The sequence below is a fragment of the Chanodichthys erythropterus genome, chromosome 4, assembly GCF_024489055.1.
Source record: "Chanodichthys erythropterus isolate Z2021 chromosome 4, ASM2448905v1, whole genome shotgun sequence".
Classification (NCBI taxonomy): domain Eukaryota; kingdom Metazoa; phylum Chordata; class Actinopteri; order Cypriniformes; family Xenocyprididae; genus Chanodichthys; species Chanodichthys erythropterus.
Genome location: NC_090224.1, coordinates 5,083,186 through 5,096,190, shown reverse-complemented (window position 1 = coordinate 5,096,190; position 13,005 = coordinate 5,083,186). Strand labels below are relative to the sequence as shown.

Here is a 13,005-nt window from a genome sequence, read left to right as displayed (position 1 = left end):
CATGCTAGCAGACATTATGCAGCATGGCAGAAGGAGGCATAATTGGGCAAGCCTCATCTTTTTCTCTCACAGAAATAAAGCTGTCAGGAAGGGGAAAACAAAGCTATCATTTATCTCTGCGGTGGCGGGTTACTGCGTTAACACAATGGTAGCATGTTTTTTGACTAGTTCAGTGCCAGTATTTGCACATCTTGTTTTGGAGGGCAGGAATTTGGGCTTCAGAAATGGCTGTGTTTGTGCATGTCACTCATAGTAAAACCAGAAAGGTGGAGTGGAGACAGGTTCTCAGGCGGCCCCCATGTCAGTGCTACATATGATTTGAGGTCTAATTTGCTGGTTGGTTGCTTGTGTAAACAACTCAGGGATACTTGGGCTTCTCAGACGCCGTGATAAACAAATCCTGATCGCACGGATGTAAAAATAAACCGTCCCCGCTTCAGAGACGTAAAAAGGCAGTCGTGTCGGCAGTTGAGAGTCCTCCTGTTTTGGTGATTTGTGATGGCGCTAATCTTAGTGTGTTCACGAGAGAGCTGTTAAGTGCCCGTGGCCAGGTCTTGAGCTCTCGGGCTCAGGCGGGATCTTTTCCCCATACAGATCGGCTCAGAGCTGAAAACTAAAACTAACAGACACACCAGCTTACCAGGGAAATGGTTTCTTTTTTCTTTCTTTTCATTCATTCCTTTTTCCTTTCCTTTTCTTTTCTTGTTCTCTTTCCTTACCTTATCTTTCTTATCCTTTTCCCTTTCCTGTTACTTCTTGTTCGAATTGCTTGTTTCCTTATCCTATTCCAGTTGTTATTCCTCACCTTTACTTTTCCTGTCCTTTTTTCTACTCTTTATCTTCCTTTTTCCCCCATTCCCTCCATTTTCTCACCTTACCTTATCTTACCTGTCCTTTTCTTTTGGTCTTTTTTCTTTTCTTTTTCTTTTTCCTTTCCTTTCCTTTCCTTTCCTTTCCTTTCCTTTCCTTTCCTTTCCTTTCCTTTCCTTTCCTGTCCTGTCCTGTCCTGTCCTGTCCTGTCCTGTCCTGTCCTGTCCTGTCCTGTCCCTTTTGCTTGTTTCCATTTCCTGTTCCTTTTCCCTTTCCCTTTTCAGTTTTGTCCTTTTCCTTACTTGTTTTCCTTCCCTTCCTTTACCTGTTCATTTCCCCTTTACTTCTTCTTCCCTCTCCTTTTAAATAGTTTGAAATCTCTTGTTCCATGACAATAATGCATAAATATATGGAAAGAAACCTTAACAGATGTTTTGCTTCTGATTAGTTGTTGATTTTTTTTTTTTTTTTTTTCTTTGTGCGTGTGTGAGTGTGTAATGACCTAATTTACACAATGGAAAAAGTAGTAAAAAACTAATTTAATGAATATAAATAATAATGAATCTAATTTAATGATAAAATTAAATGATAAAATAATAATAAAATAAATAAATAAACCTGAATACCTTTTTTCTTTTAACCATGACTATTTCAGGGAACACTTTGTTAGCACCACCTCCTTACCAACCAACCAAGAAGTAGATTTGCTGCTTTCAATTACAAGTCCTCACTAGTTGAGAAAGATCCCAGATAAAATCACATCCCTTTCCTCTTCTTTTCAGCCTCAGAAGGCCCTTGTTCTTTATGTTGCACGGCCACACCATGCTATAGTTCTGAGCTAAATACACAGTGACAGGGCTTTCATGTAGCTGAAATGGGGATACCGTATCCCTCAACCACCCCCATCTCAACAAGGTGGTGTTTAAAATGAGGAAATCAGCCGACCTCCTGTGCGATCTCCATTTTAGTCTTGTCACGGAAAGCTGCAGCATTTTCCCCCCATTTTCGAAGGCCCTGAAACAATAATGCAACTACTTGAGATATAAAAACCGGGTTTGGAATTGAAAATCAGTAGTGTTGTGTCCTTGGTAATAATCATTAAAATGCATAGCTGTGAACAAAGTAATATTTATCCTGTGGATGCGGGCGTGGTTGGGGTTTAAGAAAAATCATGTGGGCCCAATTCCCTCTTTAGGCTGAAGGGGGTTTTTAGCAAACAGCTGCTAAGTGTGGATTAGTGTCTCTCAGCAGTGCCGACCAAAAGGCCAAACCGAAAATAGCTTATTTCTCTTTGCTTACTGATGTGAACCAGGAAAATACCTCAGCCTGTGGAATCACCCCAGATTTGTTCTCTGCAATTTTTATTCTTTTCTTTTCACAAGGTTAATTAACACAAAATTTACTAGTGATGATTTATAAAGTCTGGGAAAATTGAATACAAAGGGCAAAAAATCATTTTTTCATGTTGTCTAATTATAATGCAAATAGTAATATATGATGATGGTGCTTCATTGGAAATTCAGCCCATATGGGCATATGAAATAAAGTGTGGGAGTAAATGACTCGTTGTCATTGGAACGTGTGAGGGTGATTCTTGTGCATAGCCTAAAGCGATCTGGCCCTAATTTCTGCTTTGTCTCTGATCCCTGGCTGCCTGTGGGATGTCCTTTTTTCCCCTCATAAAAGGTGAAATACTGAAATAATCCATTTAAGTTTCCTATTTTCCACAGTAACCTTGCCTCTAGGACATTTCTGACTGCTAGAGGTGGTGCAAAGGCAGGCATGCTAGTGCTTTTGGGGTGATCAGGAATATTAGGCCTCTGGTTGATGCGACATGTGAGTGACTGAATGTGTGTTGTAATGACCCAGCAGAAAATGTTATTGCTCAGAGGCTGATCTTTTCGTAGTTCTCAGTTATTTTATGAATAGACTTTTGTCTGTTTCTAAAACATCTACTGAGACAATTGTTGACAAAATTCCTGCTATAAACAATGTTATTTTAGTATTATTTATATACTATAAAAGTATTTATTAATATAAAGCATTTATTGATATTTTCAGTTAGCTTTTATTTTTTATTTGATTTTGAGAGGATTTAATGACAAATGTTTGAATTCATAATAAAATCGAGTTTGAGCACAGTTTGATACTTTGAGATGTCTCCTGAAACCCTAGAGAAGATACATATGAGATGAACATGGACGGAATTTGAGAAGCTGAAAAGCCTCCATTTGTACTCCATTTAATCTCATTTATGTCTATGAGAAACAACTGAGAAATCAAATAAGGCATCTTTTGTGATTTTCCCTCTTTTTTCCTATGATGGTGCTAAATGGGCAGTCTGATCCAAACACTAGATGATACAAAATGTGGACAAATGCTAATGCTTTCTCTCTTTCTCTCCATTATCATCCAGCCTGTGGTCGTGGATTCTACAAGTCTTCATCCCAGGATCTTCAGTGTTCCCGGTGTCCCGCACACAGTTACAATGACAGAGAGGGCTCGTGGAGATGTGACTGCGAGGACGGCTACTACAGAGCCCTCTCCGACCCCCCTTCTGTTGCCTGCACCAGTGAGTGAGCTGTTTGTGAACCTCTGGTCTTCTTCGTTTTTATTCCCTCCATTCTCTATGTGTTTTTATGACTACAAACTGGCATGTCTCATTCCCACTAACTAGCAGCTCATGATCAGACAAGCAATTGTCTAATTCCTGTCTGATGAGATTATAATTACCTGGGGCGTCAGGCACGTGAGGCTGTGGTGGTTCTGGCTTACTTGGTGCTCGAAGCAAATTAAGAAAAAAAAAAAAAAAATCTTTTAACTGCTTAGTAGTTCTAACTTAATTTAAGTATAAGACAGGATAGCCCAGTGTTAAAGTGTTGGTTAATTATTATTATTATTATTATTATTATTATTTTTTATTTTTTTTTATTCAGTTTGAATAGGCATAACATTTCTGGTAATTACAGTCAGAAGTAACGGAAGCAGGTCTCAGCAGTTCTTTCCTCTCTGTCTCTTTTTTATGTTCTTCTACCCTCCCTTCTAATAACAACCTGTCCTATCCTTTCCTTTCCTTTCCTTGGCCATCTCTCTTTATGAATAGCTCAACTATAGCCATTGATGACTTATTTACAGAGGCCAGACAAGGGTAAAAAGAGGTGGGGAGGGAGTTCAGGGCGAGTCGATCTGCCTGGAAATATGCTCAAGGACAGGTTCAATCAGGTAGAATCTCAGGATGTGCTCAACTTCCTGAAGACAAAGAGATGGAAAGAGAGCATTAAAGTAAGGATTAAGGCTGTACAGTTTGGTCAAAAAAAAATGTAAGTGCAATTTATTTTGACAAATGTTGACAATGTAATTTAGGCTGCAGTATGAAACTTTAACATAATAATGATTCTGCTTGGCTAAAGACAAAAAAACAAATTCACACTGAAATAAAAATTACAAACTAACAAGAGATTTTGACGCAGACTTAAAGGATTAGTTCACCCAAAAATGAACATTTTGTCATTTATTACTATTACCCTCATGCCGTTCCACACCCGTAAGACCTTCGTTAATCTTCAGTACACAAATTAAGATATTTTAGTTGAAATCCGATGGCTCCGTGAGGCCTTCATAGGGAGCAATGACATTTCCTCTCTCAAGATCCATAAAGGTACTAAAAACATAAAAGCTTTGAAGCGTTATGAATCTTTTGTATCGAATCTGCTGTTCGGAGCGCCAAAGTCACGTGATTTCAGCCGTTTGCAGTTTGACCAAGATCTGAATCATGATTCAATACACTGATTTACTGTACTCCGATGCTTTCTGAAGCAGTGTTTAAAAATCAGCCATCACTAAATAAGTCGTTATTTTGGGGTTTATTTGGCGCACCAAAAATATTCTCGGCGCTTTATAATATTAATATTGAACCACTGTACTCACATGAACTGATTTAAATATGTTTTTAGTACCTTTATGGATCTTGAGAGAGGAAATGTCATTGCTCCCTATGGAGGCCTCACGGAGCCACCGGATTTAAACTAAAATATCTTAATTTGTGTTCCAAAGATTAACAAAGGTCTTCTGGGAGTGGAACGGCATGAGGGTAAGTAATAAATGACAGAATTTTCATTTTTGGGTGAACTAACCCTTTAATTTATGTATTGTCCATGCTCTGCTGCCCATAGACATCACTTTTGCCAAGCGAGAGTTAGTTTTACAATCATTTATTTATTTGTATTTTATATTATTGTAGTTTAATATTGTCTAATTATTATTATTACTACTGAATTGAATAAATCTATTAATTTGATGTAATAATTGTTATTAGTTGTAGTAGTTATAGTAATTATATTACCATTGAATTCTGTAATAACAATAATAGTGATATATATATTTTGGTTTTTAATATGTGCACAAGGCCATATGGCAGTGATTTTATTTTGGTTAATTGTGCAGCCACGATGCTGCAATAGACGGCAGAGAATGACAAATTAATTTGAGTGGATGAGAGAAACTTATTAGACCCTAGCTGTGCTGTTTTGGAGCAGGCCAAATGTGCAGCCTATCCTATGATGACACATATGTCAAGCATTAATCATTCACTACGCTTTATCTCTACAGTACTTTCCACTCTGTATCCACCCTCATTCCTGCTTTCTTCTTTATTCCATTACAGTAACTCCCCCATATTTGCCTCACCACTGCCTGATAAAAGAGATGATCACACAAAAAGTGATTTAGTCTAATTGTTGCCCAATGCCCCCAATAAGAGAACAAAGGAGAAACAGGCCTGAAATTCACTACACAGTTACTCTCATTTCCTCTGGCTTCTTTCTCTTTTTCTCCAAGTACACATCAGATATTTTTTCTACCCTGACTGTGGTTTGGCTGTTGTTATATGAAAACATTGACTTTCCTGCAAAATGCACAAAGAATATAGGGATTAAGAGTCATCTACGTAGTTTTTCTCTGTGGCTTTCCAGAGGGCAAATAAATGGTGAATCATTCAAGTTGTACAATGTGGAAACACAATAGACAAAGAGAGAAATTAATACTTTTATTCAGAAACAAAACATTAAATTGATCAAAAGTAACATTTTATAATATTACCAAATATTTCTAAATAAGCTGCTGCTCCCGGCCCACTTTTCAAAACAGGGCGGAGCTTTAACAGCTTGTGCTTCGGTTGCTCAACAACAACAAAGCTGGAGAATCTCCCACAGGCAAAATGATGGTGTTTATCCTTACATTGTTCAAAATGGAGTCGGACACTGATGGAGAGACTCAGGAAGAAGTAAAAATTTTTAGAATGCATCTGGACGTTTCTGAATGGTTAGTGGGTAAATTTATATCGTTGCTGTAGAGTTGATTCAAGTAATCGACTATGTGCCATCATGTTAATCTTCTGTGCAAATCCAGCATTGAATTGACCCTCGTTTGCGAAGCAGTCCGGCGTAAAATGACGGCATGGTAACAACACTCTACTAAAAAAACTCTTCCTCTTCTCTAAAGCAGCCCAACATGGCCTTGCCCCCATTGTTGTGTATTCTCAGGGGCAGGGTTTATGTAAATGTTAGAGTTAGTGATGTCACTAACCCCAGAAGAAGCTCGTTGTAGTCCTTAAACAGCAAATTTTTTAAAAGAAAATATCTTTGAATTGAACTTCGAGCGTCATAAATTTGCAAACAGCAACATTACACGCTAACTAAAGTTAAAAAAGTAAAATCATAATAAACCACCTTGCTGGCTGTATTTTTTCTATCAAATGCAGAATTGGTAAGCATAAGAGACTTCTTCCAAATAATTGGGGCGGGGGAGTGTTCTATATCACAGTGAGTCACAGAGGATGTGGCAGGAGTGTGGGATAATAAGGATGTGACAAGAGGGAAAAAATGCAAATCAAGGGGGTAAAACAAAAAACTTTTTAACAAACATAAATCTCACCTCTTTTGAAGTGTTGTGCATTCAAAATACTCTCCTCACCAGACTTGTCTTAATTATCTTGGGATTAAGTTATTGTGACCATCTGAATTGTCTGGGATGAAGATTTCTTTCTTTCGATTTAAAGCTGCGTGGAACTGAATGGTAATTGGGGGTGAATTTACATTCGCTGAATAAACACCCTGATGGACAGCTTTTTAAATGAGCGAGGTGTAAACCTACCAGATCTTAAGCTCTGTCAATACGCACTCAGCTCCTCAGAACACGGATTAAGAGTGGCCTTAATGAAATTCAGATTTCCAGAGTGAAAGGAATTAATATTGAATTGAAGAGAAGAAAAAAAAAATAGCACAAAGTTGTACAGAAATATTCACTTATTTATTAATCCCAATGGCATGGCATAATTCAACCAGTTTACCACAGCTTGTGAGGCGCCAAGATAAATAGGCAATACTTAGGCAAGCCTGCTGCATATTTTTTTCTTTTTAGATAGAACGAAAGAAGGGAGTTCTTGACAGCTTTCAGAGATGACATCGATCATTCGACAGCTGCGCATAGTGTCAGCACTAGCGAAGGTCTGGAAGGGGCGGGAGGAGGGTGGGACTTTGTGTCAGAGAGAAAAAGAGGAATAGGGAGAGCAGGAGACATTGAAAAAGCGAGAAAGAAAGTAAGAGAAATAGAAAGAGAGAAAGTGAGTGTGCATAACCTACATAGTCTCTTTTCAACTCCCTTCAACCCCCTGGAATCATCACCTCCATTCGTTGACGTGTCCCTGAGGGTGAGACTTTACTTTTTTCCCACAGTTGCTAAGGGACAGGAGTACAGTAGAAAAACCAGCCTCACTCGCCAACCTCTCTCTGGCTCCGGCCCTCAATCTATCCTTGGCGCTTGGTACAAGTGAGGCCAAAGTTCAGGTACCGTGTTTGTAGATTAAGGATTAGTGGCTGGACTGTTTAAACACGGTTCACAAGTAGCGACCCTCTGGGAACCTCATTATTGGGGTGAGTCTTAAAGGTATAATCACCCAAAAATGAAAATTCTCATTTACTCACTTACCCTCAATGTCATTCCAAAACTCTATGACTTTCTTACTCCAATGGCAAAGAAATTAATACTTTTATTCAGTGAGGATGCATTAAATTAATCAAAAGTGAACAGTTTTTACATGGTTACATTTTTTTTTTTTTTCAAATAAAGGCTGTTCTTTTTAACTTTCTATACATTAAAGAATCCTGAAAAAATGTTTGTTTCTGCTAAAAAATTAAATTCAGCATTGATGATAATAAGAAATGTTTCTAGAGCACCAAACCAGCTTATAAGAATGATTTCTGAAGGATCATGTCACACTGAAGACTTGGGTAATGTTGCTGAACATTCAGCTTTGCATCACAGGAATAATTACTTTTTAAAATATATTAAAATAGAAAATAAAATGTTAAAATTTAAAATGTTATTTTAAATTATAATAAAATTATAAACAATATTTTATAATATTACTGTTTTATAGTATTACTGTTTATCAAATAAATGTATCCTTGGTGAGCATGAGAGACTTGTCAAAAACATTGCATATATTAACTTTTGTTAAAGTCCCTGTAAAGTCATTTTAAAGTATGTGTTCTGAGTTTGTCACACCGCAGAAAAATGTGTTATTAACCACCCAGCCAAATTTGAATGATTAAAAAAATCTGCAAGTAAATGAAATAAGTTATCAAAATTTCGAAAAAACAGGCAGCGCTCTCTGCTCTCAAACGCTGGAGGCGTGTCCGCTGTCAGTGCTGAAAACACGCCCACTCGCGAGAGCTGCTGCCTCAACTGACTTTTCTAATGAGTCAAACATACTGATGCATATAAAAAGAATCATTTAGAGGGTTGCAAATTTTAGAAGAGTTACTACTACCTTACGACTACCTACTATTTATACCATAAGCAAACTCGGCAACTTACACTCATTTGGTGGGCACGTACTGCTGACTGTTGTCGACTCGACAAATGATGGTGCCGCGAGACGGGAGGATGAAGGCCGGGAACGGGAGAGACTCTGTCCGGCCCCATATATCATCGGTTATCGGTAGGACGGTAGGAAGGTAGAGGCGGGAGGGGGGCCGAGGTCCGTTTAGTCACATTCACCAAAAAGAGTGGATTATCTGTGAATCCCAGCTGTCTGATAAAAGTTTGTAAAATTATCCAGTGTAGAACGATCACTTTAGAATCCTTCATATCATCGTTTTAGGAAATTTAAATAAGGAGACCGAGCATATTGTATATTATAACAGCCATGTTTATAATATACATTTGCGTGACGAAGGCATTACTAGCTAAATGTGCAAAGGGCTGTATAACTGTAATGACACTCGTGATTGAGCGAGTGAATCGCTGTAGAGTTAGAGGCGGCGCCACGCTCGGTGCGTCATTGACATTTATATAGTGTTAGGGGAGAAAAAAAATCCTGAGCAGAAACTTGGTGAAAAACTGTTTAACGCTCACAGTTATGCATTACACAATTCACAGTCTTTGTAATGTGTTTCAGCAATACATTTGTAACATTTATAAAGTGTTTAGAAAGAATTGTCAGAATTGACTTTAATGTTAGCTTTTTTATCTTTTTTGTGACAAGTGTACCAAAATTAAAGTCATTATTCACTACGAAATTAACTACAAATTTTATATAGACTACAAAAATATCACATGAATTTCATTAACTTTCATTACATTGAGAATAGGATATTTCAAAAATTCCCCTTTTGTGTTTCACATAAAAAAAAATACCTCATACAGAATTGGAATGATTTGAGGGTGAGTAAATGGCAGGATTTCTAGGATGAATTATCCTTAACTAGGAGGGGAAGCACTAAGACAGTCAAGAGCTGCTCAAAGTGCAGATAACAACTGGATTCCTGAGTTAAGCCCCAGTACTTGGCCAGAGACTTCAGGCTTCACACACACACACAGGATCAGCAGGTTGACCTAATTAGCGTTCTCTCACAGGAAAACAGCAAGGGTAAGAATCGTGACCACATTTTTACTGATTTCAAGCTGATTTAAATATCTTTTTTCACATGCGTTAACTCACTCTTTGGTTTGGAAGGATATTCAGCTCCTTCACTTGAAAATCACTGTTAGAAAACATGTCATGCGTAGCTCACGTAGCCAGACTTTTGACTAAAGGCTTAAAATTTGGTTCACATTGCAGGTCATTCTGGTCGAGAACTGCCCACGTAGACAGGGAAAAACTGGCATATAAAGCGATCAATCACATTTTTTTTGCTTTTACATTTAAGGGTGGGGTTATCCGAAATAGATTATACCACAACAATAGACTGTTGTGGAAAAAATCATTCAAATGGCACGGCCCTTGCTGTGAACAACTGTACAGAAAACAGGAAAATAGCAGGGATGTTAGCAGTTTGCAATCTGTGCAATCTTCATCAGATATTCCATGAACAGACTGTGGGCGGTTTAAGGCTATACAATCTATAAAGTGTGGGTTAAAAAAAAAACCTGTTTTAAAAGAAGGTTGAAAGGGAAAGCAAAAAAGAGTGAGTGTGAAAGAGTGTGCTTTAAGCAAACTCCATATCCATTAAAAGAATAGTTTGGTTTGTGGTGTAGAGAATGAAGCTGTCTGTGGCAGATATTTGTCCCAGTTTCCCCCAGACTTCTTCCAGCGTCCCTGCAGAATCAGTCTCAAAGCAGACTGCAGAGGAGGTGACAGATTACATATATAGAAACACATATGCACTCGTGTGTGAAAGAGCAAATGAGAGCCGTAAACTCAGAGGGCATTTTGTTGTTAACCAGCAGACGATGACGCTCACAACAGTGCATTAACATGACTCTCCAGACGCCAGATGCATGCTTGACAGGAAAGTCTTGCTTTAGCTGTTTTCAGTGCACTCAAAAAAAAAATAAAAAAAAAGGAAATTTGAAAAAATTTCCTTTTTATTCAAATTATGATCCCATTTATAATTTCTATAATCACATTACATTAACATTTATGGATTCGCCATATGGATTTGCAGTAGAGAAATGTCTATTACATTCTCTAAATATTTTCTTGGATATTTGTAAAACTCACTTGAAACCGTCTTCCCTCAGAGGTATCATACCTTCTTACAAAAATGCTTTCCGTTAAGTGATTGACCGTTTTGTACAAAGCCTCAAATCATAAAATTAGAACAACATCATGGATTGCTATTGGATATGTGCTTTTATTTAACATTTTCCGAGAATTAAATCAGTAGGTCCTCTCCATGATGAGTCTTGAATAGTGATTCATTGCTACTTTGTTGTTTGAATAGATATGCTCAATGACAGCTTGACTTGAGTCCCTTCTTGTCTCAGCTGTCCATTTAAAGATAAACAATCCCTTGATCTCTGCCACTTCAGAGCAGAATGAGGAGGCCCTGCCAAATGGAGCCATTAGAGGTATTATTATTATTCTTACAGGTAACCATAGAAATAAAATCCTATAAAGCCCCAGGAGGATGAGAGTGAGTGAGTGAGTGAGTGAGTGAGTGAGTGAGTGAGTGTGAGTGTGTGTGTGTGTGTGTGTGTGTGTGTGTGTGTGTGTGTGTGTGTGTGTGTGTGTGTGTGTGTGTGTGTGTGTGTGTGTGTGTGTGTGTGTGTGAGCGGATCTCCCCGTGGGGAATAGAGTAGGAGGGACATCATTAACATCAGTAGGTGAAGTTGTGCTTCAAGCTTGAGAGATAGATATTGAGAAGATAGAGATGGAGAGACAGACTCACATCTCTTCACCTTCCACAGGTGGCCCTTTCATCTCTCCGTTCACTCGTTCCCCTCCTACTTTGATGAATATGGATGGATGTGTGTGCCATTAGCTTTAATGAGGAGCAAAATTTAAGTGTCATATTAACCATTCGCACAATTCTAATGCCTGCTCTTTCCCCTCATGCATATGCAACAAGTGTTTTGTTACTAAATGTCCCCAGATTCGTAGACGGGCGGCACTGGTGACACACGACTCAAGGGGGAGTTCACACTGACAGTGTTTTGTAGCTACAAAGCGAAAAGACGTCACTCATGTAAAAATGCGAACTTTATTTCATTATGCCTACAGTGTACAAGGAATGCATAATATGTCACTACCTCACTACAATATTGTCCAATAGCGATAAAATAAAAATCCTGATATTTAGGGCCAGATTTACTAAATGGCTGGTTTGGAATTGCTCAATTCCAAAAAAGTGCTGATGGGAGTGGAAAGCTCTGTGCGTGATCTACTGACATTAAACAACGCAGACGCAGCCGGATCATTTCCATAATGACCAACGCAATCTACCAATTAGTGTCTGGTTTAAGAAGTGCTTTTTGGGTGGTAAATAATGCTGCAAAAACCAGTGAACTGACGAGTGCAAATCTTAGTAAATCACCTTGCGTGATTCATTTTAAATACTCTCCTCCCATACATTTAGCGACCGAAAGGGAAACTCCTACAAATGCGTATTCAATAGGGTGAGCCGCAAAAATAACTGTGTCCACACTTTTTCAGCGCTAATTTCTAACTGTGTGTCTTAAGTAAATCCTGACAGTAGTTTTTTAATGCCAAAAGAGGGTTTGTGCTGGTGCAAGCTGTCAGTAATCTTAGTAAATCACCTTGCGTGATTCATTTAAATACTCTCCTCCCATAAATTTAGCGACCGAAAGGGAAACTCCTAAAAAATGCGTTTTCAATAAGGTGAGCTGCAATCCCAATCCCACAATCCCTTCCACGAGCCTATCGTACAGCTCCACAAGAGAACGGATTGAAAACGCCCATTTAGCTTCACACCAGTGGACACATACGAGTCACTGTTTCATTTTGAGGTACAAAAATCTAACCTTTTCAAAACGACAAACCCATGATGCAAGACCACCACAAAGACAAGTTCTAATAAAAGAGATATTGAACAGGCAGTGGTGCCGTTATAAAAACATTAGGGTGATAAAAGTAAGGGCTTGGTGGTTGGATAAAAGTAGCAAAATATAAATCATTGCTTTATGAGACACGCCAGATTCCTTGGCACTGGCGGGGATTAGGGGATGATGGGTTGTTTTCCACTGTGGTCATCCGTCTGTGAGCTGGTTATTGTAGGCTGAGCGGAATCTCACTGTTGCTATTGTTGGGGCGATAACTCGCTCATGATCTGACTCTTAAATTCTGGAAGTGACTCAGACTCCCTGTCTTCCATGGCTTAGACTTCTTGTCACCCTAGCAGTCAAGAGAAAAAAAAAAGGTTTTGCCAATTGTATCGCCTCTTTTCTTTTCAC

The 13,005-nt window shown here is 38.5% G+C and overlaps 1 protein-coding gene across 5 annotated transcripts in view; it reads left to right on the top strand.

Annotated features, from left to right (window-relative positions):
• Positions 1–13,005, top strand: part of epha7 (eph receptor A7) — an 87,733-nt gene that overhangs the window by 18,447 nt on the left and 56,281 nt on the right. For all 5 annotated transcript variants that reach the window (XR_010894952.1, XM_067383764.1, XM_067383762.1 and 2 more), the window contains exon 4: positions 3,227–3,382. Coding sequence is in view for 4 of the 5 variants with exons in the window: in XM_067383764.1 (XP_067239865.1) it covers positions 3,227–3,382 (156 nt within the window). In the remaining variant the exon portion in view is untranslated. The remainder of the gene's footprint in view (positions 1–3,226; positions 3,383–13,005) is intronic.